We start from the raw sequence: 27,954 nt of genomic DNA, 5'->3' as shown, positions 1-27,954 counted from the left end.
GCGCGAAACGACCCACGTTTCCCAAGCCGGCCAGTAATGACTGCACTTAGACGATCTGGCGTGGCAGCCTCCCAGCCGACGCCGCGTTACCTTGACTGCCAGCCTTGCAATGGCATAATCAACTCCTTTCTAAGCTCGGGCGCCCCCTCCCCCGCAGCCCAGCCCTCCCACCCACTACACTGATTCACTGCAGCAGCTGACATGGAACGTACTCACCGATGACGAATAGCTCGGAGATGCTGGGGCGGCCCACACCGCCTCCGGCGCACGCATGACCCGGGTCACTACTCCGGGAGGCACCTCCGGGTCATTGCACACAGCACCTCCGGAAACTCCGGAAACTCCAGTCCGCCCGGCTCGTCTCCGGCGCGACTCGGAGTCTCTGAGTCACCGCCGAGTCAGCCGAGTCGCCTCCGCACACACACACTTACCGTCCCGTGACATGCCGAGAGCGAGACATTTCTGTAGTCGGCAGTACTGGCAGCGGTTGCGGTTGATCCGGTCCACGACACAGTTCTTCTGTCGCGGACACTGGTAGTTGACGATGCCCGACTGCGACCGGCGGAAGAAGCCCTTGCAGCCCTCGCACGTGATGATGCCATAGTGCACGCCGGACGATTTGTCCCCGCACACTTTGCATGGGATGATCTCGATCTGGGCTGAAAGCGACAGGGAGAAAAGTGTTAGCGATAGTAAATACAGATTATTTCTGGCTGACTGCGTACTTTGAAAACGTAGATGCCGCAATAATTTGATATTTAAGTAGCATTTTAACGTATATCACGGATTTTTTTTTTAAAGTTATCATGAGCTGGCAGTTATACTTATCAAATATCTTAACAAATGAAAAGAGTTGTGCAAACTGATGATCGATTCATTTGATTTTTGATAGCGGCGCATTACACAATAGCCCATTCATCAACCAAATCATTGATTAGGATGCATAAAGAAGCGCAAAAAGAGAAAGTCGATATGTGTAGCTCGTGTATTCAAGGCTGAATATTTAGAAACATGGCTATTCTGACCTGGGCGCTCGTCATAAAATGATGCTGGCGAGTGTGGAAAAGCAACTGTTGCAATGTCATGAAGAACACTTCTCCTATAGTGCTGGCCGTGAAGAAGGTTGCCTTTAATTGGAATGACTAATTTATGTTGTTCATTACGAATTATTGCCCAATTTCGGCGCCGTCGGCATGGTGTTGGGCAATTTTAGGGGCTCTCGGCCGGTATTCATCATACGGGCACAATGAAAGTGTGTCATCGACTCCACGCCGTGGACTAGCTGGCCCGTGTGCACGGCCCGGTCGTGACGGACCAATCACGGACTGGCAGAGAGCGGACATCAAAGGTGCCGCCTCCACCCCTCCCCCACCCCCACCCACGCGCGGCCACTCCCACCTCATGAGCGGCCGGTGGGGGTGGTGTTAGTAAAGGGCCAGTTGCACCCAATCATGAGTTGCAATCTGCCACTGCATAGACGACGCCTGCAGTTAGTTATTCTACTAGGCTGACTAGCAACGTAGGCGACGCAGACGCACATTTTTAATAAATGGAACACGCAGCAGGCAGCAGTTAACGTCAGGCCCACGTAGAGGACTACAGAGTCGGTAGCTAGTTCTATCATTGGATATATGCAAATGCAACTGTTGTCACAAATGTACTGAATTGTTTACGGCATTGTCTGCGTGCCTAATGGTTTTCAAATTGGTATGTTTCAAAGACCGAGGGACGTATTATTTTCTATCAAACCTTAAAAAGAGATTCGCAGCACCTGTCTGTTATTCTTGCCATTTCAGCAAGCGTCTTGTCAGTGGTCAGCTCCCGGTGTCCCACGCTCAGATTACAGCGACACCACGCGACTGGTCGACCTCGGATCAACCACCATCGCCGTGATTTTTCTGTGCTCGGCCACAGGGCTTGTCCATCGTCAAAGCCACAACAGACTGAAATAAAATGTTGTGCGTCTGCTCAAGCCCCAAGCAGAGCTGAGGGCTGAGTGGGACGGGAGGAGGGGGCAGGGAGGGGTGCAGAGGGGAACCCGTGCACGTGCCGCCTGCTGACACGCCCCGCTTATCTCTCCCCCTCCCTGCCGCCTACCACTGCATCCGCTCTGATCCTGTATTACCCTACTGCGGTCGATGAGGCAGAGAATAACATCGCCGAACGCTGTAGCAGTTCCGACCTCACATACGAGTATACCTACCTACTGACATATAGACCGATCTGTACAGAATAAGTATCAAATCGGCTCCTTGGTGTTGTAAGTACTAGCAAGTTGACAGTCAGCATGACTAATCCCAATGTGAGTGTTGAGGCAGGCATGTTGCGTTGCACGCATTACGCACTTGTCATCACATAACCTCCCTTCGCGCCTCGCCCGAAGCAGCGGTTCATCGTTACCGGTAACTCTTCCAACCACACATCCCTCACACCCATCATAACGCACTCGCACCCTCCCGCATAGTGCCAGGAAACACCCCTCCCGCCCTGCCGCCCCGCCCATCCTGATTGCGTTCGGAGGGGCGGGGCGAGGCGGGGAGGGGGCGGGGAGGGGCGGGAGAGCAATCATGGCGGGTGTGCGTAGCGCGCGCTGCCGCGCTGATGGCGCCAACGCCGCTGATGAGGCGGCGCTGACGGTGGATCACGCGCTGACGGTGGATCACAGGATCAGTGAGGATCAGACAGAGACGCGATAGAGGAGAAAGGTTTGGCGGCTGGGGTTAGGGTATGTTGGGAGACGAAGGGTTTTTAGCATATGCACTCACTATCGCTATTGAACGTCGAATGCCATCGTCAGCGAGACGCTTTCTTATAAGGTTTACTGTTGATTGCTTACACAACAAAGGACGGAATCCCATCTTAAATGTGTCATCCATAGAGGCTGAGAAAAACAGCTTATCGAAATAGCCCTCGCGGCGGTCACATATTTCGCAATCATCAAACACTGTCATGACATGTATGACAAACGCGCGGAGCCTGCTGCCTGCACCAATGACGGATAGATCTGTCATCTCGGCAGTCGGATCCGCCATCTCAGCGGTCAGATCCGTCATCCCATTCCCAGCGGTGGGATCCGTCATCCCAGCGCGGCGGTGGGGTTCTTAGCACCGTTCATACACGTTGCAACAGGCGCAAAAAGTGCGTGCCGGGGCCTCGGCGGCAGTTTGTCCGTCTTCGGCGACACCCTCTTCGCCTCCCGACACCAGTTGCCACAGACAGAGACGTTTTTACTGGGCTGACGCAGTGGAACTAAACGCAGCTCGGCACACGGGATGAGAGAACCGCTTGTCAGACTGCTCAGCTCTTGGGAGCTTGGGGCTTGTCCTGCCTTTGCAATCGACCGCGACGAACCAAAATTTTTCAGAGGATGGGAGATGACGGTCATGATCAGAGATCACAAGCAATAATGATCGCCAGTTTACCCGAGCAGCTGCACTGGAGAGGATGAAAGAGGACATGACGTCTCGGCGGTCAGTTCAAGTGGGTGGGAGCGGGACATGAGCAGCCCGGTTCCATCGAAGGCCACGGCTACAGGACTGTTGCGCAATGCTACGCGGTGTTGCAAACCGAGCCTTCCTGGGAATACTATGAATGGAATTCTTAAGTTAACATATTGACGTAATTTTACATCGTAAACCATGGTCAGAAATTCGTGAAATGCTCGAAACTATCCGTCGAAACAGCCTCATTGTAAAGCAGAACTTCCAACAGAATGTCGAAGTCAAGCATAGTTGGCTAGCCCTCTCAAGTCCCTTCCCAATCCAACCAACCCTACCCATCCAAAACGGCACCCCGCCCTCCCCTCTGACCCGGGACACCCCCAGGTCAGACCAGCCCGCCCGGTCCCCTAAACGGGGGCAGCGGGGGCGCGCGGGGGCAGCCCGCTCGGCCGGCCGACGCCCGGCCCGTTGCCGAGCCGTGGTGACCTTGAGTCGGCTGGCGGCCCGGCGGCGACCTTGAAATCCATTGACCCCCCCCCCCCCCCGGGGGCCGGCCGTAGTAGCGGCGTAGTAAGACCGGCCTCGGTGGCGCGCGCCGATTCAGGCCGGCAGGGTGAACGACCGGTGTGCGGGGCGGGGCGGAGGGGGCCGGACGGAGACGGAAGGGGGCGATACCGGTGGGCATGGAAAGGGCAACGGAAGGAAGGAGACCGATGAAACACTTCCACTATCGAAAGGGAAACAGGTATGGTGCAATGCGGATATAGGGGCAAGGTCGTTGTCTCCGTCTTATTCCTAAGCACATTACACTATCTAAATGAGAGATTTCATATAGCAATGCTCTTACGTTTGGGGAGACTTATAATCGCACCCATACCTAAACTAGCTTTATCGAACTTCACAAACCAAGTGCCCACATTTCCGTCGGGTGTCCCTATCGATATCGATAGGCTCGCATGTGCAATTGATTGTGGGTTATCGATAAGCCCCTCGCACACCGAGCGGTGCCTTTATATCAGTGCGTCACCGCTTGGCAACTGCCCTGCTGCTCCTACCAGCCGGCCTGGCGTGCCCGCGGTGGGGTTCAACAGCCGCCCCCGCCCCCGCCGCGGCCGCCCCCGCCCCGGGCCGATATCGATGCACGCGCAGCGCGTTCCGGCACACCCGTGCGGCACCCGCCCCCGAAAGCGGGCTGGCACGGGGCAGGGGTTGTCGCCCGGGCTCACTTCCGACAGGAGTGCAACTGCAGGACCCGTGCAACACGTGTCACGGCGGGCGACAGAGCGACAGACGTGGGGTCCGATAAATGGACGAGGATCAGGCACTGATGGGACAGGACTTGCGTAAAAAGGATCTGAGTTGGGACTTGACGCAAATTGATCAGGAGCTGCTGCATATTGAGGCACCAAATTCAAAACCCGACAGATCCGGCTCTGCCGCTTGAGAACCAAAAGACAAAAGTTCGTCGGGGCAAGCTCTCGGATAATTTTTTGCTGATTGATCGTGGCCGTGGGGATATAACCTCACAAACCACCAGATGTTGCCTTATTTAGCGCCCCCCCCCCATCCCCGAGCCACGCTGCATTCCACAACATATACACGACTATACACACGCACTCCCGCTCCATACGCACGCACAGTTTCTGAAAAGCATGCCGTCGCTGGCCAAGCGAGCCGCGAAGGGATCACAATAGCGGCGCGCGGACGGCTATTGCGACGCGCGGGCGGCCATTGCGGCGCGGCGGTCCCCAGCGATCCGCCGGTGGATGCCAGGTTCCGCGTTCCCGGTTCGTACACAGGGGAGACTGAGGACCCAGGAAGGCAGGTTGGCCCGGGTAGGCACCCCAGCAGCTCGAACAAAGGCCCCGTGCGGGTGGGACGGTGGGACAGCTGGTTTTTTATCGACGGGCGCTCCGCCGCCTATCGAAGGACGGTGGAGGGCGGTGCAGATGTGCTGACAAAAACCCGGGCCGGATTATGCTTTAGGGAGGGAAGGGAGGCCATATAATATAGGAGTTGAAAGAAAAAAAGCAGCCTTAGTTCAAGACACTAGGATAAGAAAGTGCTAGACACAATGTTCAACAACCGGTTACAAATGTTAACGATTAGCAGTTCTTCGTAGCAGTTCTTCGCCAGCATTAAATGCAACATTTTAGCTTCTTTGACGAAAATAATAGCAGGCTTTTAAATATCTTCGCAAGACTCTACTACTTAACATTACCTGTCTACGCTTCAAAGATACAATATCGGTATCCCGCCCCCCCCCCCCTGCACTGCCTTCCTCCACCAGCAGTTGAGAATCGCTGTGACTGCAGCTCCTCCCTGCTGCTGCCCTAGCACAAATCAGACGCTGTTCTTTATTGCACTTTGCTAGCTATACTTGGTCCATGGATCCTTAGAATGATCTTCAGCATCGCCTGTTTACCCGCCGGCTAACTCCTCTGACACCGCTGACACTATTGACACACATCGGCGTGTCGTTCGGTGTCGGGAGGTCAGGATGCACCGGTGCGACCTCACCACAACACACGTGCTTAGCCAGCCGGTCGTACGGTGAGGTCAACGACCCATTGCATACACAACTGGGAGCGATCAGGCCACGGGAACGGACCAATGGCCCGCGCCCGCTTCATAAACCTCGATCGACATACCTACGCACAAAATGAAAATAAACCTTGCAATACTATATATAAACTGCGCCTTCTACGGTGTTAACAAAAACCCAAACGAAACAGTTTGATAAAAAGAAGCATTACAAAAGGTGGTGCGATAACAAAAAAATACCATGAGAGACGGATGAAGCATGTTTTCAATGCATCAGCCTCGTGCCAGCAATCAAAACAAACTGTTGCGCACCACGGCGAACTTCGGAATCATACGGTTGAATCGCCAGAGCGTTGAATCGTAGATCGCATCGCCACGCCATGTGTAAAATGCTCACGCGATTGCCATGCCTACAGGGTGTTTCACTAAAAGTGTCAAAAAGTAAAAGGTCATAATGCACATAAGAACAATGTTTTCTAAGGAAATTTGCATATCATTTCATACGCAATTGTTGGACATTTGAATATAAAACAGCGATATCACCGTCACTCAAACCTATTCCACATATCAGCCCCTTCTTTTGATGCACCGTTTCGGCACGTGTCCGGAGGTGGCTCACAGCCCGTTTTCATATTCAGCGTCCAGACTGTCGGCAAAGCCTTGAATTGTGCTCTTTAGCTCCCGAAGTGATGCGACTTGAGTCTTCCTCAGCTCTGCGAGAGCTACTGAGTCACTGACCAAAACCAGAAGTCTAGCGGTGACAGATCGGGGCTTCGCGCTGGCCCATGGGGGCCGGCGGTGAGGCAGCTGATTATTTGGCCCAGGAACTTCTGGTCCATCCAGTTCCTGGTGACTACAGCCGTCACTGTGGTTGTTTTTGATAACTTGTAAGGCCTTGGCTATTTCTGATGTTGAAATTAGCTTCTTGTTATCTTCAAAGGCCCTAAAAAAGAACCTGACCTTTTCAACGGTTTCCGCCGAGAGGTGGGGGCGACCCCGCCTTTTTTGGACTGGAACTGGCATCGAAGGAACCCTTTTAAACCTCTTAAGAAGCCCTTTTAAACTTTTATAATCTGGAACGTAGCGAGGTGAGAGAGTAAAACGTTTGCTGAAAAGTCGGCATACGGTTTCAATGTTTCTGCTGGCACCAAATGTAAGTGTAATTCACCCCTCCTGTTGAGGTGTAGAAACCTGTTCTTGGTCTGTACAAGGAAAAAAACGACTAGTAACTTTGGCCTCCTGCCCTCGCTCCGTATGGGTGTAAAATACATCTTAAATGGACAAAGCATAAATGTCCAAAAATTTGCAACAAAGCCACATGCGCAACCACGTGATTTGCATATTTTATATATCTTTAATAAGCATTTACTTTTTGACACTTTTAGTGAAACACCCTGTACATTTTATAGCAACAAAAAGTAATGTTGTTGGCATGCCTGCGTATAATTAACGCAGGTAGTCGAGTTTAAAAAGCATTTCATAAAAGACATCACAATGCAGATATATAAGATAAAAATGCTGGCAATGGGGTGTCCAACCGGATCTTCAAGGGTGGGTGCAAAATGCCAACGCGTGTCTAGAAAAACGGGTCTCAAAGGTGGGCGCTATGCTCTCTGCGGTGTCATTAGATGCCTACAGAAATCGCGCAAGAAAACTCCCGTCTTGTCAACAGTATTTTACCAATGTACCAAGACGCAAAGTATTTGGCAGAAAACCAGCAAATACTATCGGTTCATCACTGTCCTAAGGAAATGAGCAAAAATCATCACCTCAGAAGCGACCCTTTTCACATTCCTCCCGCTATCTCCGGGAGTTAAACGCGTTGTTTTGGTCCCCGGGTTCCTTTGGGCGGGAAGATACCATCGGATAATTACATCCACGACTGTGCCGACCCTAGGACATCTACACCTGCCGCTGGTCAACTGGGAAGGACAGGGGGAGACGACAACGGCCCAACGGACACTGCGGGGGAGGACTTAGAAACGAGCCGAGCCGGGACTGGTGAAGAGAGGAGAGACAGGAAGGCGTGTGTCGGTGGATTATCAGGGATTACGCCGACATTTTGTGGGTTTCAGAGGAATGATCAGGCGGTATGGGGTGGTATGGTGGAGTGGGATGGCGCTCCTAGGTATGGAGGTGATTAAGGATGGTGGTCCTAGGTGGGTGGTTTGGTGGCAAGGGATGGTGATTCTTGGCGGAATATTAATAGTTGAAGTAATTTTTTAGCATTAACTGGCTTGTCAGCGATGGATGTTAGACCCACGGCAAGAGAAGATGTTATTTCAGAAGAAATCACTTTTATTTGTCATCAGACTTTCGTCAACACATGAAATATAGGTCAATAATCGAATTATATGTCAGCACTGACACAATCAACCATTACAATCATGAAATGCAGGATGTCTCTTTCAGACTTGCTTCTCCCAGTTGACTATTCCACAGAGCCACGGATGTTCCCTCCTCAAAGGATGCTGACGCAGCTGCTGCCCCTTTCCTTTCTTCGTCCGTCAGCTGCTGTTACAGTCCGATCAGCAGCTGGCGAGGCGTTCGGTCAGCATCGGTCCGGACGGCGGGTCAGCACCCTACCCAGAGGGGTCAGCAAACTGACAGGTCAACCACCCACTCTAGGGATGCGTTAGGCTAGGCCCTCATAACAAGCATGAGCCTCTTCTCTTCTCTACACCTTCCCATTCCAGCTGAAGAAAACACCGATAATCACATTTCTTCATCGGAAGCTCTCCTCATCTGACCACCATTTCTGGTGTCTCCCGTTCCACGCTCTTAACGTCTCCTGGCTCGCTCCTGCTGTCTACTGGCTCGTCCTGTTGTCTCCTGGCTCACCCCCATCATCTGACCTCCCACCACATCATCTGACCGTCTCTCCCATCATCTCACAGTCTCCCTCATCTAACCACCACCCGGCCGTCTCCGTGCCTTCCGCGCCACTCATCTCCCGGCTCCGGCAGCCGCCACCGTCCGGACACTGCTGCTGATGGACGGCCAGCCCACGTGCAGCGGTGCCATCATCAGCGCCGCCGCCGCCGCTGGGCGGGGTGCGAGCATTTCCACCGGTAATGGAGTCGGCTGGACGAGTCGCCCGACGGGGCACCACTCAGAGGCGGCTCGGGCACCACCGCGGCACCACTCCGGCACCACTCGGCACTACTCTGGCACCATTCCAGCACTACTCCAGCGCTACTGCAGTAATATACCAACAATACTCCAGCACTACTCCAGCACAATGCTGGTGTTTACCAGCGTGCAGGCCAGTCGCAGGGCCATTGAAGAAGAAGAAAAAAACACGATTCAAATCCTGAATATGCCATATATGGTAAGGACGATTCAGATGGAGCAAAGGGAAGAGGGAATGAGCCGCAGGGGAGAGTTTTGGCGGAGGACGGGTGTTTGATGTCGATTACCAGTCAGTGGGTGGTGAGATGGATAACAGCAGCAAGGCGGGGTGACCTGTTTAGATGACGCGTTAAAATTTACACTTAGGTTACACAACACGACACCAAGACCGCTAGATAGAAATCAGATACACAGTCTTGAGAGATAATAACTTTAGGAGAAAAGTGACGCAACAATAACAGTTATAGGCGCTGTCTTGCCTACACTGTCTGTTTCTCTCTTATATCACTGAAGTTGCAACACAGAGTCATAACCCGTTATCTCCGAAAGGCCCTAAAGTCTGCCCCGATCACGACTGGCCGCGGGGACACAGACCGACAGACAGACAGACAGACAGACAGACAGACAGACATACAGGCGGGCGCTGTTTGCCCCCGGAGACGACGACCGCCGCACGGTGCGCCAGGTGTGTGCTTATCGCGGCGCTCATCACCGCCGACGTCGGAGACGAGGAACTTTCTCTCTCGACTGGCGGACGTAGCGCTGCAACCCCGACTCCCGACCGAGTGGAGGTGCGGAGAGGCGGGGAAACGGAGAGGACCGCCACTGCCCACTGTCAGGATATGGGTGGGGGTGGGGGTGGGGGCGAGAGACGACTACGAACCGGACAAAACATCGTAAAATTTTAGTTGTCTTATTCTATATCTTAGCGCCTTCAAACATCAATCAATGGTAGCGATGCTTCAGGAAAACATGTTTAACAAACAGCAATAATTCCTAGTCATCAATTATAATCAAAATAAGAAGGGTCAATTTTGGTTGGGTGGAGAGGTCAACAGATTCTGAGGACCAGCTTCACTGACCACCGCGATAATCGGCGTGCGGACTAGCGGCGGCGGCGTGCCGCCCCCATTTGGGCACCTGCTCGGTTCTCCCACGGTCCTGCCCAGCGTTCAGTTTCCCCGAGGGCGGTCGGCCCGGCCCTCCCCTCCTCCCCTGCCTGTCCCCGCGCGTCCCCACCCCGGGGAGGCGCCGCGGCGGGCGCACAAAAAACGCGGAAGGGAGCCGGGCGCACACCGCGGCGCGGCGCGGCCCGCACAACCCGGACATGGAGCGAGGAGAGAAAGAGTGGAGGGACGGACGAAGAATGGGTAGAACGGACAGGAGGGACGCCGATGGCCGGGTGCGGAGCGGCGGCGAGGGGGAGGGTTGACAGGGCGGGCCGTCAACAGGTGACCAGCGCGAGCCGGGGATCGGAGGAAGACAGAGGGTGGCGCCGGGAGGACAGAGGACGGGGGACGCCGTAGCGCGCGTCGCGTCGCGTCGCCACGTGGAGCCCGGCACAGCAGCTAAGCGGCGGCCAGCCCCGCGACGAGCAGCCGCCGGTCGTTAGTGGTGCCAACATCGGCGGCGCAGAGAAATGGGGGACATTTACGGCGCGTCTGGAGGCAGAAAAACGCCAATACTGCGGTTTGGAACACGTAAACGTGGGCTGGGATGTTTGGGCGAGGCACAGCTGAAAAAGGAGCAGAAAAGAAAAAAAGAAGCGTACGCTGAAGGGAACCAACTAAAAATAAGTTTGGAAAGGGGATAAAAAGAAGAGATGCACCATCGCATGTTTATCTAAATACTAAAAGCAACATGTAGAAAAAAGCCAATTTGGATTGACGTTGAGCCCAAATGATCCCATGAATCGCTGCACAGTCCATAATTTTTCTTGTGGTAGGCCGAAAGCAACTTTCATGAGCAAGAAAAACAAAAAAAGTTCGTACATTTCCCAATAAGGTAGGTAACTATTTTGTCGCACGCTGGACCATCTTATAAAACATACATTTTCGCATATACGTGCCACTACAAACTTCAAGAATTCATCACTTAATTTTCCTAAGTTTCAACATCAAATTAAATGCATTTTTTCTACAATCATATTACACCATGTTCTTGAAAGAAATAAATGACTATCTATGATGCGTCAATCTAATGAGCATAATATCTTTACAACTGACTTTGCACATTGTACTCCTTTTTAAAACTTTGAACAGTAGTGTCGCCGACGATTTGTTAGTAAACCAACACCAGACATCCATGTTAAGCTGTAGCAAAAGTACATAAAGCCGTATTTACAATATGCAAGTGATGCAATTTTATAATCATATTGGCTAGCCACTAATAGTAGTATTGACAAGTACTAATAGTTTTACCGTAAGTCCCGTCACCGGTTCCGAAAAGGTTCATGCAACAGAAATAGAGACACGTTAAGAAGATTTTCAGAAGAGATGAGGGATAGCAAAAATAAGACGATCAACTGACTTTTCGGATGGCTGACTTGCTGCAGGGTTTGCGGCACCAAATAATCAGCTAGAAAAGAACAAGTCATACGTGAGTCCACGCGACTGATAAACAAATATAAAAAATCAAAAGACAGAAAACACAAGAACTAAGCTGACAGAAGTTGAAGAAAACTGAATTAGGCATGGCATAAAACAAAAATGCGCCCAATACAAAACAACAACAGAGCAACAACAAAGCAGCAACTGGAGGAACGAATCACATGGAAGAGGTGATTTCTACGGGCGGGGGAGGGGTGGAGGGCACTACCTGAGGAACGTCACGGGCGCCACGAGGCGAGCGTTACGGCCAAGCTGCAGCGTCACTTTGACGATGAAATCGTCACGTCACGTCACGTAATATCACGTCTGACCGAACGAGGCCTTTTACTATGCAGCGATTACCGCTTCAGATTAGTCTCGTGTAACGACAGCAGTAAGTGTCTACGTTTCCACCATCATTGATTTGAGGGCTGGAAGTTCCATATTGGGCAAGTAAACAAATAGCTGATCACTTGACCGTGTCGCAAGGTTCCCAGGGCAGAAATGTTGCGCCGGGAGTTATTTCACGTCTTAAAACGTCTCGGATTGCAAATGTCGACGAGTGCATGGCATCCTACACTAAGCCTTGCCCATAAACTATTAAACACCACTCAGATTCCATTTAACCCGCACTAAAATATCAATCATTCGCCATGAGGACAACCGACTGTTATGCAGGCATTGCGCAATTCGCCTGGCTCACCTAACGCAACCACACTCAAAACTTTTTTACTACCTCCTGGAGAGTTCATTTTCATCAAACCCGCAAGATAATAGTATATTGAAAGGGTAACTCGCTGCTACCATTATGTGCATAGTAACGGTACGTGGTTAATATGAACTTATTCGCCAGCGAAGAGCATTATTACCATGTAAATATCAATATTACTCTCGCGATCCAGAACATCACGAAAACTCTTTCCTCCTGGGTATCGTGACTCGGGTACAGATAGTCGTTTCATGCGTGGATCTTGTTTACCCTCGTGAAGATGATATTTGAAATGGAAACAATCAGCCAATCAGAAACGAGATCGGCCGTTTGCGGTTTGAAGGCCGCGCGCATCTGTCAGTTTTCGGCCGTTGGTCTCCGAGAGCGGACGTGAGCAGTGTCGGTGCCGCGCGGCGTGGCCTTTGGTGATTGTGCTTGTGTGTTGTTCATCGCCTATAGAGCCTCTGTGGACATTTTATTGTAAGTACCGATGTGCTAGAGCATTGCGTGCCGTTGAGTGGTGCTAATTTGACCTGGTTAACAGGACCCCGTGCACGGCCACGTGGCCTAGTGTTGTGAGTACGTACATTAATTTTGTTGTGATGCTACAAGTTTATGCATTTTGTTGGTGACTTTGAAAAAGCCTTACACTGTAGTGATCCAGTCTCATTATCTCACGCAGACGGGCGACCACCCAGGAACGCCGTCGCTCACTTCAAATATTGTGCGCTCTGCCTAATCCAATATGAGGGCGCTGAATGTCTTGTATTCATATTCAAATTGCATTCAAGTTGTATCGTGGTGTTTATTTACCGCTTGTGCATTGCTGAACGCTTTGTATAAATTTGTATGAATAAGTGAAGAGTCTCACAATGTTCATGGTTGGTGTGCCCCTCGTATTGTTTGCACGGAAGCCAAATATACCTACATTGTTGCTCTTGAAACATTTTTTTTTTAATTGGTGAGCTCCGGTTAACAGAAGCTTCGTGAAGCTTCTGAAGGAAGCGTCTGTGGGTCTGTTACCATCCTCTGGGGGGTTTACACTAAAGGAAAGAGTAAACATTACCATGTGACAAAGGGTAGGCCATAAGAATATGCTCTCTGTAGGAGGGTAAAGGACAGAGTAGATGATGCGTTACTCCCTAAAAAAGGGTTCCGTTAAAGATTTACCCTTTCAAAGAGTGTAACCCAAAAAATGTTACACTCTAGACAAGAGTAAATCAAAAGAGTTTACCATTCAGAAGATGGTAAAAAACGTCTGTGTGTCATGTTACCCCTCCCTGGCGAGTTTACTCTTCATGAAAGAGTAAAATTTACCATCTGGAAGGTGGTAAAAAACGTCTGTGTGTCAAGCTACCATGCTATGGCGGGTTTACCCTTCAGGAAATGGTAAAAAAGTTTTCAGTGCACGAGCTCTGCAAACAGCCGATATTATTCCGAGAATCGGCTCACAATAGGGACTGATTCGGCGGTTTTCCTGTGGCCTAAACCCGCTGCGATACGTCTCTCAGATGACGTCATCGGGTGACTGTCGCTGCTGCCTCCCTAGCTGTACCATTTGTTGGATCTTGTGGCTGAAACTGCGCCCCTCCACAGTCTGTGCTCTGGGCGGCCTTTCTGACATCATCCCAGTGTGGCAGGCGACAGACCGACACCGCCCGCGGGTGCCACCTCAGCAGATCTGTCACAGCACACATTTCCGTCCGCCCCCCCCCCCCTGATCCCCTCTGAGGGGGGGGGGGGGCGTCCTCCTGAGAGACCTCAGACCACCCTCCTCCGAGAGAGCAGAGGAGAGGAGCGCCGCGAGAGAGGACATGGGCACCGGGTGTTTTCGTCCCCGCTGTCCGCGTTGCACGTTTTTCGTTGTCGGCGCTCGGTTAGTATGCGCGGCGTTCCGTCTTTGGTGAATGCACAGCGTGACCCACTTTCACGGGGCGGTTGCGTCACAGCGGCGGCCGCGGCGGCGCGGGCCCGCTGCTGGCAGGGGCTGGCTGAGGCTGGCGGGCCGCTGCAGTTACCTTCACCGCTGCTCAGCAGCCGCCACTGCCGCCGCCACTGCTGCCGCTGGCCATGGCGGAATGGACCAGCGACTAGGAGGGATGTCGTGGTAAAGATGCGGGAGATATGGCAGGATAATATGCAAACAAGATTTCACAGGTTGTTGGGTTTTCATGGGAGCTGTCATGAGGGATGGGAAAGCTCAGAGGGGCTGCAAAGAGGCTGTGTCAGCTCCCCATTCGATCACCGACTGTTTGCAACGGAGCTGCGCAGGTGGTTGCAGGGCAGGAGCTGACAACCCGAGCCCCCAGCAGAAGGGTAAAAACTGAAAGGGTCCAACAGGAGCAGGACTATGTAGAATAGCCGATGTGTGAAGCTATGTGAAGCATGAGGTCTTCACCAGCTAATAGCACATCGACCAGAGCTCAAAACTCATCAAAAGAAGCATCTTGAAAGGTGGCAATGCCGCCGCCGGAGACACTAGCTGTCCAAAGAGCTTCTATGAGAGCTTGAGAGCCACCATGGGAGCTTTCAGCACCAGACGAGCCATCACGCGAGCTGTCAGAGCTCATCAGAAGATATACGACGTGTGAGCTGCATCACGAGTTGTCACAGAGTTCAGCCGTTTCGAGGCGACACCCGTCACTGAAAACCATCCTGTCGCCAGGCCTGGGAACACCAGGCCATAAAACCAAAATCCTGTCGCAACTCACACCGCGCCGTGGGCCATTTCAGCAGCAGCCTCGGCGATGTCTCGGATCCCCGAACATCTGCCGAGAGTACGTGAGGTGAGGTCCCCGGGGGGCTGCGGGCCGATGACCTCATGACCCCGCCGTGTACCGAGCCAGCGCCCTGGGGGCACGCGAGGTCGCCGGCCGCGCGCGGCTGGCTGAGTTTACAGCGCAGTCGGCCTTCGGCGGCCTCCCGGGGCCTTGACGGGGTCGTCGCCAGTGCCTCGTGTGCAGACTACGTCATTAGCCGCGCGGGGCAGGGCAGACCACCGCCGACATGCATTGGTATGAGAGTTGCATAACAGCCAATCGACAAAACTACGATTGCTGGAGAGTTACGGCGAGCGAAATGACCCATGCAGATGTTTTACGTCATGACGACGTAAATGTGAGGTAACCAGCGTTTAACCTTTGGCTTGTAATATGGATATGGTCATTTTTCAAGTCTGTAATAGCCTGAACCATTACCATCAAACATATTACCAAGATCAATTTATAAAAATCCTAGACGTGAACTGGCCATGCTTTTATAACATGGATTTACCCTACGACCTTCGGTCATTCTGGGTATTACCCGCACTCTCCTTCAGTCGTATATGTGACCAAAACCACGGGCTGTGACCAGTGGGCAGTGACCAATATGGCCGTCTGCTGTTACCCCAGCATGACTACATGACCATGGGGCACCCTGATGGCTCCTCTGCGCCACTGCCAGCGTCCCAACAGCGTACTTCACTTGACAACCACCTCCCAGAGAGCCAGAACCGGCCCTGCGCCACGGCCGCCGCGGTCGCGCCGGTTTTTGTTGCAACTCCTGTCCCGGCCGGTCTGGTGGCCAGTGCGAGCGCATACTGGTCGTTTATCCGGCAATGGAACTGCAGGAATGGCGATACGTGGTACACTGCTAGCGCCCGGCGTAGTGAGTAGTGGCCTTATCGAGAAGACAGGGCCTTATTGTGGTGTGAAGAGCATTTTGCAAGAGCTAGTTTAAATGGCGAGCAATTGCAAAATCTCTTGTCGAGCTCAGGGCGTGGCAACCTCAGTGCATGACCACAATATATAGCCAGCTCGTTTAGATTCCAGCAACGAAATGCACTCAGTGATTCTTTGGCCATGACTGCTCTTTTTGTGCCATCCATATTGACTCGGCTACTGCTTTCGCCTGTCTCTCCTGGCGGTCTGTTCAGACAGACACCACCCACAGTCGTGGCACCCGCCGAGCCCGACGGCTCGATCGTCGAGTTACACCACCAAGTGGAGGGCGCGGTCGACTCTAAGCGCCTCCGGCCAGCATTGGCACACGCCCAGCCCCCGCGGCGGGCGCCGGTCACTCTGCAAAGGCCGTCAGAAGGAGCTCCGTCAGCCCCGTGCGACGGGCACAGTGCAGCCAGATTGCAGTGAAGGCGTGTGGGAGGATCTGGCAGCACCAGCTGACACTAACACTACGCTAACGCTAGACACTAAGCTGGTCGAGTGATGTGAACGCGACAAACTCCGGTCGAGAATGGCAGAACGGTATCTCTGAACTGCACAGCGCAGCGTCCATAACTCAATGAGATGATATCGAGCCGCGAATCATTTAAAGGAAATAGTTCACTTTTAACATGGGGTTTGGAACTGGAATAGCAGTTTTGTTGCTTGCGCTGAGACTAGCACAAATCAGAAGCTTTTACGGCCCAACGATCACCCTAGACGAAGATATTCCATTTTTCGTTCCGAAAAGAGTGCCTTGCAGAGGAATGCGTGCCTTGCTGAGGAATGCAGTCACGTCATCGTCAGCCAATCAGAATGCTGCTTACAGCCGATGGGTTTGTCCTACGCAATATGATTGGTCAACGCGTAATAAGCTTCCGCGTCAAACATTATTTTATATAGAATATAGTTCTTCTTATACTAAAATATAGAAAATAATCCTTTTTACAAAAACGTTTTGTTTTATTTTCTGATCATTTTGAGCATAAAAAAACATAAATCCATAGCAAAATACTAATTTCAGGAAAGTGAACTATTTCCTTTAATGATGTATTCGCCAGTCCAATCAGGTGTCAGGAATGTAACCTCCATAAATCTGTGATGTGAAATCACGCCGTGAGTTTGAAGCACACCCCAACACTTTAGCCATGACCTGTGCCTTTCTATCTGACAATCGATGTTCATCTTGCCGCCTACAAGCCACAACCCCAACGGCTTGCTCCTGTCATGGGTTGATCAAAAGGGTCCGCCAGCTGGCGATTGTCACTGACGACACCCTCTCCTCGCCCCTACCCCTACCCCCCCCACGTCCGGTTAAAGCTCTGCCAGGAGGCGGCGAGGGCGCGAGGCCATCAGGAGTCGACCAATCCATCACGAGCGGAAGTTCCGACGAGCTGACTACAGACATGAACTCCAGCGTCAGCGCCTTGGCAATACAATGCGCCCACATCATCGAATTGCGAATGAGACAAGGCACACGCATGAAGCAAGGAACACCTAGCGTACTCAAAGCGGGGTTCATAGACAAGGGCGGATCTAGGGGGTCGTTTTGGGGGGGGTCACCAGTCGGCCGACATACCAGGTCTGGTGAATGAATTCTGACGACCGGGGGGGGGGGGGTAGGGAGCGAGTATGTCGAGATCAAAAAATGACATTTGATCTTCGTCGTTTATAAGATGAAGTTTTATCGTAAGTCACTCGGCTCAGTAGTTTTAGTTAGTGAAACCCACCTATATAGGAGCGTCGCCACGGATTTTTTACTGGGGGGGGGGGGGGGAGGCGGGTCGACCGACTTAAAAACCCAGAAGTAGATATAGTTACCTCACTTTTAGCCTAATGCATTAGTAAATAGTAGCATACAGTCACGATCTCTCTTATTGACCTGTGTATGAATCGGCGGCGCGAAGCGCCGCAAAAATTTGCAAAAAAAAGTTGTCAAAACACAGCTCTAAAACACAAATATTACAACCTTTTTAGCATGCTAGTACAAGCCGGAGTTCCTTCACAGTACACATATGAATTCCGATTCAATTTGACACGGTTGGTGTTATTACAGTCACTGTTATTTCTCTCTTATTGATTGGTGTATAAATCGGCGGCGCGAAGCGCCGAGAAAATTTGCAAAAGAATGTGTCGAAACACAGCTCCAAAACACAAATTTTACCACCCTTTTAGCATTGCAGTACAAGCCGGAGTTCCTTTACAGCACACATATGAATTCTGATTCAATTTGACACGGTTGGTTTATGTAATTACAGTCAAGATTTCGTATTGACCTGTACGTATGTACATAAATCGGCGGCGCGAAGCGCCGCGAAAAATTTGCAAAAACATTTGTCAAAACACAGAGGGGGCCTCCTCTCTACAGAGGACCACCGATCTCTACTGCGGGCCTCCTCTTTTCACAGGGCCTCTTAACTACAGAAGCTACAGGGCCTCCTCTCTACAGAGGGCTTCCTCTCTACTGAGGGTCTCTCCCTTTAAGAGGGCCTCCTTTACAGAGGGCCTCCTCTCTTCAAAGAGCCAGAGGACCTCATCTCTGCAAAGGGCCTCCTCTCTTCAGAGGGCCTCTTCTCTACAGAGGGCCTCCTTTCTTCAGAGGGCCTCTTCTCTACAGCGGGTCTCCACTCTTCAGAGGGCCTTCTGCATTCAGGCGGTCTCCTTTCCACAGAGGGCCTCCTCTCTACACAGGGCCTCCTCTCTACATAGAGCCTTCTCTCTACAGCAGGTCTCCTCTCTACAGAGGGCCTCCTCTTTAAAGGGGTCTCCTCTCTACAGGGGGCCTCCTCTCTACTGAGGGCCTCCTTTCTACAGAGGACCTCCTCTACAGAGGGCCTCCTACCTACTGAGGAGTCAGAGGGGCCCTAGCGGTCAGACACAGACACTAGCGGTTATTCACTGGAGGCCCCAGGAAGTAAGAAGGGCCCTAGCTGTCAGGCTGGTCAGAGGGCCCTGAATGTCCTGACGTGATTTTTGGGATTCCCGTGAATTTCTTTCGCCTCAGACGTGATTTTGACCTGCCAGGGCCCAGGGGCACTAAAAATAAAACAAACAAAATAAAAAATGAAAATAGGACATCACCAAAATTAAGTGACCGAAATCCGTTGAGTTTTTAATTTTGCGTATAGGTAGGGGCACCACGAATTAAATTCATGACCATCCCCTTGGAGTTTTCCTGGATCATCCCCTGGTGCTCGCACGGTTGAGACAAAAACGAGTAAGATTCTGGTCTTCAATACGTCTTTTCACGCAACACGATCCAGAAAAACAAAGGTATTAGCTCAGAAGTGTTTGACAGGTGATTTTGAGCATGCAAGACGGCGTCTATAGCGCATTTAGGTCTTCGGCTTTTGGGGGGGGTCAAATGACCCTCTCAGACCTTTTGGGGGGGGTCATGACCCCGTGGACCCCCCCCAGGATCCGCCAGTGTTCATAGAGCACGCAGAACGCCGACTATCGCGGGGCGCCGTCATGACTCATGGCAAAAGGTGCGTAGATAGATAACGGTTCACCGGGCGCCTTTCCTTTTGTTGGTTATCGGTCCTGTGAGATTTGACCTCTGCACTCGCAGTGTAATCAGCTGATGCGTCACTCGACAGCGATACCTATACAAAAGGCGTTCAATGATGCTCACAGTGCATCTTTCCAACTATTTGAAGCCAGAGTTATTTTAACAAAAACGTACCCCGTACACTAACATCGTCGTGGTTCAATTCTCTTCAATGCCGGCTCAGTTTTGCCGAATCGAACGCCGCTATCTCCCTCTCAGCAGCCCGTTCAGTAGTTCGGTAACCCCATCCTGTGTCGACGGGTCCGTGCATTAGAGGATGACCCACATTGCGCCCGAGGCACAGGCGGGGGCGGCGCACCGACCCCCTCCCCGCCTCCCCCTCCCGCCGGCACGGGGGAGGCCGGGCCGCGATATGAAAGTGCCGCGCGGCGGGCGCGTGTTTTGCGGCCCGTTGCGCCACCGCAGCCCGGCACCGGGCGCCGGGGCGCCGCTGGGTCCACACATGGGACGGGGCGCCCCACAGCGGCCCCCGCTGCTGCTCGGCCGAGATTGGCCGTGGACGAGAGTGAGCCTCGGCACGATAAACACCGACTGATGAGCTTTCAGGCGAGCTCCGGAGGTATGCACGGGCGCGGCAGTCAGCCTCAGGCATTCTCAATTCTACCCGTCAGTTTTTTTTTCTCCTACCTTTCAGTTTGTATTTCTACGTCCCAATCCCCTACCTATCTCTACCAGTAACGGTCCCTGCGTCTCAGCGGCGACAGGGAGCGATATCGTCGCTTTACCAAGCGGCCGATATTCCACTTTTCCGGTGATTTGTATGCAGGTCCTTCTCCCGGCGACCGTTCCTTCTTCGGACGGCCATTCTCTGGCCCTCCCGGCGCTCCCTCATCCATTCGAGTTCTATCTGATAAGAGGATCCCTTCACCCTTCTCCTCCAACTGAGTTTTCTGCAAACCTGCCGGTCACTGTCGGATACATACTAGGGATAGTTACCGGGACCCGCGCGGCTGACACCGAGTGCCAGCCAGCCCACACAGGCTCGCTGTCAGCGCCCGCACCTAGTCCCCCCCCGGCGCCCCGGGCCGCGCCGCCCCCCCCCCGGCCGCCTCACGCTAGCGCCGACTTGAGGCGGCCGTCCGTGCGGTCGTTGACCCCGGCCGTCGGGCCAGCGTGCCTATCTGTGGCACCGGCCGGCGTCACACGCGTCACACAGACACGTCACGTGTGCACACTGTGCATACACACACATACAGACAGACAAGCAGACGGATAGACGGCGCGTGCAGGTCTAGCGACATATCGCTGCCGGCGCGGTGACGGCACAGCAGGAACACCCGCTAATGCATAGTCGATCGGACGTGACGTGGGTTCATCGATGACACGCACCAAGTGGTTCAGAAGTGGACCCTGGCCGCCGCGGTAAAACGCACAGTTACATCAGCGAGTCCGGTAGGTACTTCAGTGATTATCACCGGTTCTGCTCGAGAGAACACCCCGTGGACAGCTCTCACTGTTCGCAACGGTGTCCTTCCCAACGCATAATCCCACGGCAATTCAAGTGGCAACATATTGCCTGTAACGGTAACTATCTGGGCCTCGGGGACCAGTGTAGCTCGGCAACGCACCCCCTACATACAGCGTACCACGCGCCTTTCGGTTCGCTTGCTACATCCATTAAAATAGTAACGTGCGTTTCAAGCCATGGGTAAGAAATGAAATACGCAGCTGGGATTTTGGACTAATATTCGCAAGACATGCTATTGAAATTTAACCTAGCCACAAAATGAGCGGCTTTGAGTGAGCGTGTTGGCTGTTGAGTTGGCTCGTGGCGTTGCTTCACATGGCGTACGGGTTTCGTAACCTACCCGCTCGGGGCCACAGCGCGAGCAGCGTTCACAACGAACGCATTAAATAACATATTCAGCCGCACATGAGGCCCGCTCAGACCGAAATGTCCATTCACACCCTGATTTAATTGGCCACAGACCCCGCCCACGCAGCGAATTAGGATAGCTCGTCAATTATTCGTGTAATACATTAACGCATTCGTAGCTCTGAATGCTGGGAACAACGGACTGCCCAAGCAGGGGATTGTGCGTTTCAATGGAACACAGCCCATGACAGGAAATGCTAACGCAATCTCTCACAGTGACGGAAACCATATGGCATCCAGTAGTGGGGCCAGCGGACCGATGATAATTTTGGAGACAGCAACTTAGCAGCGCAGATGAACGAGGTAAATCAGCATAAATATAGCTCATAAATGTGAAGCGGGTTTGACAGAATACATAAGTTACATTCCCAGTCTCAAGTTTCAATCTGTCTCAGTTTTATGAGTTTCAGCCTCAGTCCCAATCCCATGAGTCTCAGTCTCAGTCCCGGTTTCAGTCTCAGTCCCAGTTTCAGTCTCAGTCTCTCCAGTCACGCAGCAGCCCAGCCGTAACGCTCGCCTCGCCGCAGAGAAAGACACGCAACGTCAGCGGCGCCGGTGTCGAAACCAATCAAAGGCCATGTCGCAAGCCTGAGTCGCATGTGGTCGGAGGGGGATAGCTCGCCAACAAGACAATACGGCGGAGAGGAAGGGTCGGGTCGGGGCGGGGCGGAAAACACCCCCGGGTCATACCGCCGGAGGGCATGTGAGGTGACACTGACCTTTCATTGACCTGGCGGCTGCGTTGGCGGCCTGTGGGTGCTCCATTCCAGCAGCGTGGTGCCATGTCATGGCGGGGTACATGCTGGCCGTCACCAGCCGCTCAGGCCGTCACTATTACTGGGTCAGTCGCGGGACACTAAGGACGCACCATGGCGGCGCGCTCAGCACTCGGTAAAGCTCGCTCGGCTCAGGTCAGGTCGCAGGCCGGCATGGCTCGCGCACACAGCTCCCGCACTATCAGCTGGCTTCCGTCGACAGCCCGCGGTCGTCGACGCCGATGCTCAGGCTCCGTGTGGTCGTTGGCACCGCAACGCTGCGAACGCACCTCACCCCTGCGCGGCGGACGGCTGGTGACTGGCTGACTGGCGCGGCGGCGGCGGCGGCGCGGCGGCGCGGGGGGGAGGAGGTGGGGGGCGGGGGTGGTCCACTCTCCCGGCGGCGAGAAGGGGGGGGGGGCGGCGGCCCGCGCTCAGCCACCCACCGAGGAGAGAGGAGGGGGCGAAGGGAGGGGAGAGGGGAACAGGTGAGTCGATCGAGCTACCCCGTGCCCTCGGCGGGTGCCCCAGGATCCGGGGAACAGGGAGCAGGTCGACGGCCGTTGGCACCTCTCAGAAGCGGGGTCGTTGAGTCGAACAATGTTTGGTGAGATTAGATCACAGCGTAAACAGGACTCGAGATGATAGCAGTGATATAACAGGCTGGGAAAAATGGTGAGGATGCTGCTAAATGGTCCGTCTAAAACATGAGCGAAACATTTTCGGCAAACCGTGGCAAAATCAGGTGGGTCGACGAGCCCGTTGAGAGTTTACTTGTGCCCTTCTGTCATAAAACATCGGAAACTGAGCAGGACATATGTGTTTGATTTTGTACTATCAAAGTCGACAAATGAAAAGTGACATTCTCATATGCCACTAAATCCTCAATTGATCCCAAAATTATTTTCGGTCTGAAACAGACGAACAACCAGAACATTTGTGAATACGATACCACGGCTGCGTGAATTTGTGTCAAACACCAGATAGGACCTTGCCATAATGAAAATGGGCACATAAATGCATGAAAAAAGACTCGGACGGCCTAAAATCAGACAAAAATTCGTGGACATTCAATATCTATGTTACTACACTCACTATTCAAATACACATGAAGTGAATATTGATTCACTTTTAAAAGTAGCTTGGGGAAAAATAGAAAATTGAGGGACCAAGTCCAAGAAAATCACCAGAAAATACATTGATAAAATTATGATAAGACCAATAAGTATATTAGGATAAATTTAATCAAATAACGCATCAAAATTCAGCAGCCGTTTATCAGGTCACCATCGGCTCAACTCCAGGTCACCTGCAGCCAGATAGGTCACCCGACCACAGAGCTGCGACCCGGACATATCAGAGTCTCTGCACACCCACAGATCGATCACACAGCCATCACCCGGTCACCGATGACGTGCTGGGCGTCATCCGGCGGCGGCGGCGACCCTGGCGCACGGCATCGGCGGCGGCGGCGGCGAGCTGTCGCAACCCGCCGCCATCCGGTCCTGGCATGAAGCAACGGCGGGGCGCTGCAGAACCAGATTACCGACAATTATACGGCCGTGTACTCGTAGGGAGAACGAGGACTGTAGCCGGCTTCTGCCTGGACATGGCTGCACAGTGCACGTGTCGTCAAGGGGATCGCCCAAGCCCCAAACACGGTGGGATTTTTTTCCCGAATCAAAATATTTTTTTCTGAATCAGAATATTGAACGCGTAGGAGCTTTGGGGAGAAGAGGGTAGGCAGCCGTGCGGACATGTCCCCATAAATAAGTCACTGATGAGGATTTGTGGTATTGCGATATGAAGGCCTTGGACTAAGGGATAACGGGTAAACTCTGCGCCGCGCGCAATATTTTCATACCAGACCTTGATGCTGATACCTCCCTGACCACAAAGCTGAGGGTGCGTAGCACGCACATTGCGACAATGATTGCTCAATTCTGGAATCTTCATATTCGTCCTCGAAATCCGTCGACCAGATTTTACACAAGAAGGAAAGGCGAGTGCTGCAACAAAACCAGAGCTGGGCGGAAAACCGCACACCACCGGCCCTAACTTGTTGCGTGCACCTAAAAACAACTAATCCAAAGCACATGATAAATCAATAGTTGCGTTTCAACAAAGCCCAAAAGCTACTTTTCTTTCTCCATACCACAGTCCACGGCCGCTGGGACCAGAATTCGCGGCCGACCGGTGCGGAGAGCAGTTCGCGTGACTTCAGCTCCCTCTCATCCACCTCAAGCTGGCCCTCTCTCCCGTGATCCCCGGCGGGTGAGTGACCCCCTGAGCCCCTCCCTGAGCCCCGACTGACCCACTGGGAGACCACGGGTCCCGGGGTATCGTGCAGCGGCGACCCGAAAGGACCGGCCTGCTCAGATGAGTGTCCCGTCGACAAGGACCGTGGGAACGAATTGCGGACCGGGCTTTGGGTCAGACAGCAGCCCGGACCGGTCCGCAGGGTGGCCACCGGCCGGTTATCTATAGAGAGGCTTATTTATTTTACCATGCCCCGTCAGCCTGCGGTGAGCTCAGAAACTGGACGGCTTCTCACCAAGAGAGATGGTGAGACAAACCGTTGGCGGGGAGCATGCAAACACAGGGCGCATGCAGAAATGAGTATGTTGTTGTGCTTGCGTGAGTCTATTTTGATCATATCCACACGCCAAAAATGGCTAGTTTATATGTGCAAGTGAAGTACAGGCTATTCATGCATAGGTACTGCATTTTCAATCACGACCATTGCTCATTGCCAAGCCATAGCCCTTATGCAATATGTATACCGCACGCAGTGGTCAGAGGTGGCAACAGCGGTCTGGTCATACGCGAAAACCAATATGTTTCATGGCAAAAATCGAATAAAACAATAAAAGAAGGAGAGCTTGCGAGAACAATAACAACTCGTCACAGCTTAAAACATAAATTCGGCTAGGTATATTCTCACGTCTAAGACCTCCCGTCTCGCGTATACGTTCCAATAGGCTTGCTGAGCCATCATAACATGCACCATACTGTCCATAACGACAACTTAACCCTCGCCGGACCTATTGGTTTTCTACATACGCGCCGGCCGAGGGGGGGGGGGCGGGTACGACCCCCCCCCCTCGCCGTTTCGCCCCTGGTGGAGCTAGCGCGTCGCGGAAAAAACGAGCGAGTGCGCCGTTACGAGACGCAGAGATTGGTACCCGATTTTAAGGTCCTAGGTCAACCGGTGACCTCTGAGGTCAGGTCAAGTGCCCTAAGGTACGGTTCAGTTTTTGGTGAATAACTTCGCAAAAAACGGCCGCAGCGCCGCGATTTTGGCAGCATCGTGTTCGCCTCGCTCAGGCGCGTCGAATGATATACCTTTTGTTCGGGTCAGGTCAACTTAGGGTGTTGACCTCAGGTCAAGGTCAGGTCAGCACCCCCAGGTCACGAAGTTGGTCGAAAGAGGTCATGTCGCATATCATTCGATTCGGCAGGTCTTCCTGAGTCCATTGGTGGCTTCCCCGACTCGCTAGCTCAATTTGATCAAGAGTTATTGACGAAAAACTAATATGACCTTGATGACGTCATAAATGACGTCACGCAAGGTCAACATTGCAAAAGTGACGCATCTAACCTTGCAAGGAGTGCATCAAATCACGAGTCTGTGTGTTTGAGATAATTGGAGATCGTTCCCGGCGCCAGAATAGCAGTTTTCATTTTTCCCCCTTGACTTATAATGGTGAGGTCACGAAAATGACATGACCTCATATGACCTTTAGGAAAAATCCGAGATACACAAGTTGTGAGACTCATAATGGATACTAGATCCTGCAAGTTTCATTTCCCTGTGACATCTCCTCTGGCATTTTTTTTTTTGTGAGGGCGCTGCGAAGTTGCGACATCTGAAGACCTGCAGAGGTTCACTTATGACGTCATAGGTGAGTGACCTGACCTGACCCAAAAATGCGGTTGGTGTCAAAAATCCGGCTTGGATCAAAGGTCAGGTATGCCAAGTTTCAGCTCTCTATCGCCAGCGTGTTCGGAGCTATCGCGAAAAAAACCCTAAGGGGGGGGGGGGGCGGCACCCGCCCCCCCCCCCCTCGGCCGGCGAGGGTTAACATCTCCCTCACCCGTGATTCCCGTCGATCCGAATCTGTCGGTGTCACTCCGATATAATGACACCGATGTCAGATGTGTCTAGTATTCCGACAACACCGCGTCTCTGCCCTATACATTCTGACACCACCGCTGTGCCTCTCCGACATTTTGACACGACCACTGTCTGTCTGACATTCTGACAGGTCAGACATTTTGACACCGTTGTGTCTGTCGGGTATCATGACACCCACCATCGTGTCAGCCAGACATTCTGACACCGCCTCTGTGTCAGTCAGACATCCTGACAGTGTACGCCGTTCTGACACTCGCACTGTGTTTGTTCCACATTCTGACACCGCCTCTGTGTCAGTCAGACATTCTGACACTACTGTGTTGTTCCGACATTTTGACACAGTCTGTGTCTGACATTCTGACAGGCCAGACATCCTGACACTACCGTGTCCCTCTCCGACATTCTGACACCGTCTCTGTGTATGAATGGCATTCTGGCAGGCCAGACATCCTGCCACTATCGCGTCTTTCCGACATTCTGACACCGTCTCTATCTCTGTCCAACATTCTGACAGGTCAGACATCCTGACACTACCGTGTCCCTCTCCGACATTCTGACACCGTCTCTGTATCTGCCTGACAGTCTTACAAGTCCAGACATCCTGACACCACCGCGTCTCTCCACTCTGTCTCTGTCCAGCATTCTGACAGGCCAGACATCCTGACACTACCGTGTCTCTCCGACATTCTGACACCGTCTCTCTGCGTCGGTCCGTCGTCTGCCACTGTCACCAGGCCAACTAACGATCTGGACCCACGCCAGGGAACTCCCGATCCCGACACTCCGCCATGTTTATCGAGACAGTCGACGGGAACATTTATAAATAGGAGTAAAACGTCCAGAACAGCTTCATTCACAGACGACCCACACGAGTAAGCCGAAAAGTTCAGGGCGATACTTTGGGCACTATCCAAGGAAGGCTGGCATCGACCGAGTTTTCATCGTTATTATTAAGCCAGTTAGTTAAAAGCAAATGACTTTTGCATGGTAGCGGGGATAGAACTTGCGGCTATCACGGAAGTGGAAAGTTTCAAAGGTCAATATAAAAACGCTTCCGTGACTTGACTTTGGACCAGATTCGTGCGCCTCAGAGCTGTGAGCCTAGACCAGAGCCGTGAGCCTGGACCAGAGCTGTGAGTTTGGACCAGAGCCGTGAGTTTGGAACAAAACCGTGAGTCTGGACCAGAGCTGTGAGCCTGGACCAGAGCCGTCTGTATGGACCAGAGCTGTGATCCTGTACCAGAGCCGTGCCATATCTCCTGGCGCCACCAGCGCCAAATTGTTTTGCTAAGTGCTGGGAAAACAAGATGGCCGTCACGCGTCTTTTTGCTCGAGCGCCGGTGCATAAAAAGATGGTGCAAAACAACCGCCGACCTACATCCCACAGCTCTCCGGCAGGATTTATGGACGGGCAGTTGCTGCAATTGCGACGAAAACTGCAGATGAGAGCGGCGGTTAGCGGCCAGTGAGCGCGGTATATCAGGGCTGATTACTGGGGTG

General features: G+C 52.6%; 1 protein-coding gene across 5 annotated transcripts in view; it reads right to left on the bottom strand.

The window, feature by feature from the left end:
* Window positions 1-27,954, bottom strand: part of LOC122370246 (probable nuclear hormone receptor HR3) — a 74,011-nt gene that overhangs the window by 21,828 nt on the left and 24,229 nt on the right. For 2 of the 5 annotated variants that reach the window (XM_043345679.1, XM_043345682.1), the window contains exon 2: window positions 432-659. In XM_043345679.1, the coding sequence (XP_043201614.1) occupies window positions 432-659 (228 nt within the window). Of the gene's footprint in view, window positions 1-431; window positions 660-11,645; window positions 11,694-22,280; window positions 22,642-27,954 lie in introns of those variants that run through there. The other 3 variants (XM_043345680.1, XM_043345683.1, XM_043345681.1) reach the window with 3 other exon arrangements.

Source organism: Amphibalanus amphitrite, unplaced genomic scaffold (assembly GCF_019059575.1).
Source record: "Amphibalanus amphitrite isolate SeventyFive unplaced genomic scaffold, NRLGWU_Aamphi_draft 001113F_arrow, whole genome shotgun sequence".
Taxonomy (NCBI): Eukaryota; Metazoa; Arthropoda; class Thecostraca; order Balanomorpha; family Balanidae; genus Amphibalanus; species Amphibalanus amphitrite.
This window is presented reverse-complemented; position numbering and strand designations above follow the sequence as displayed.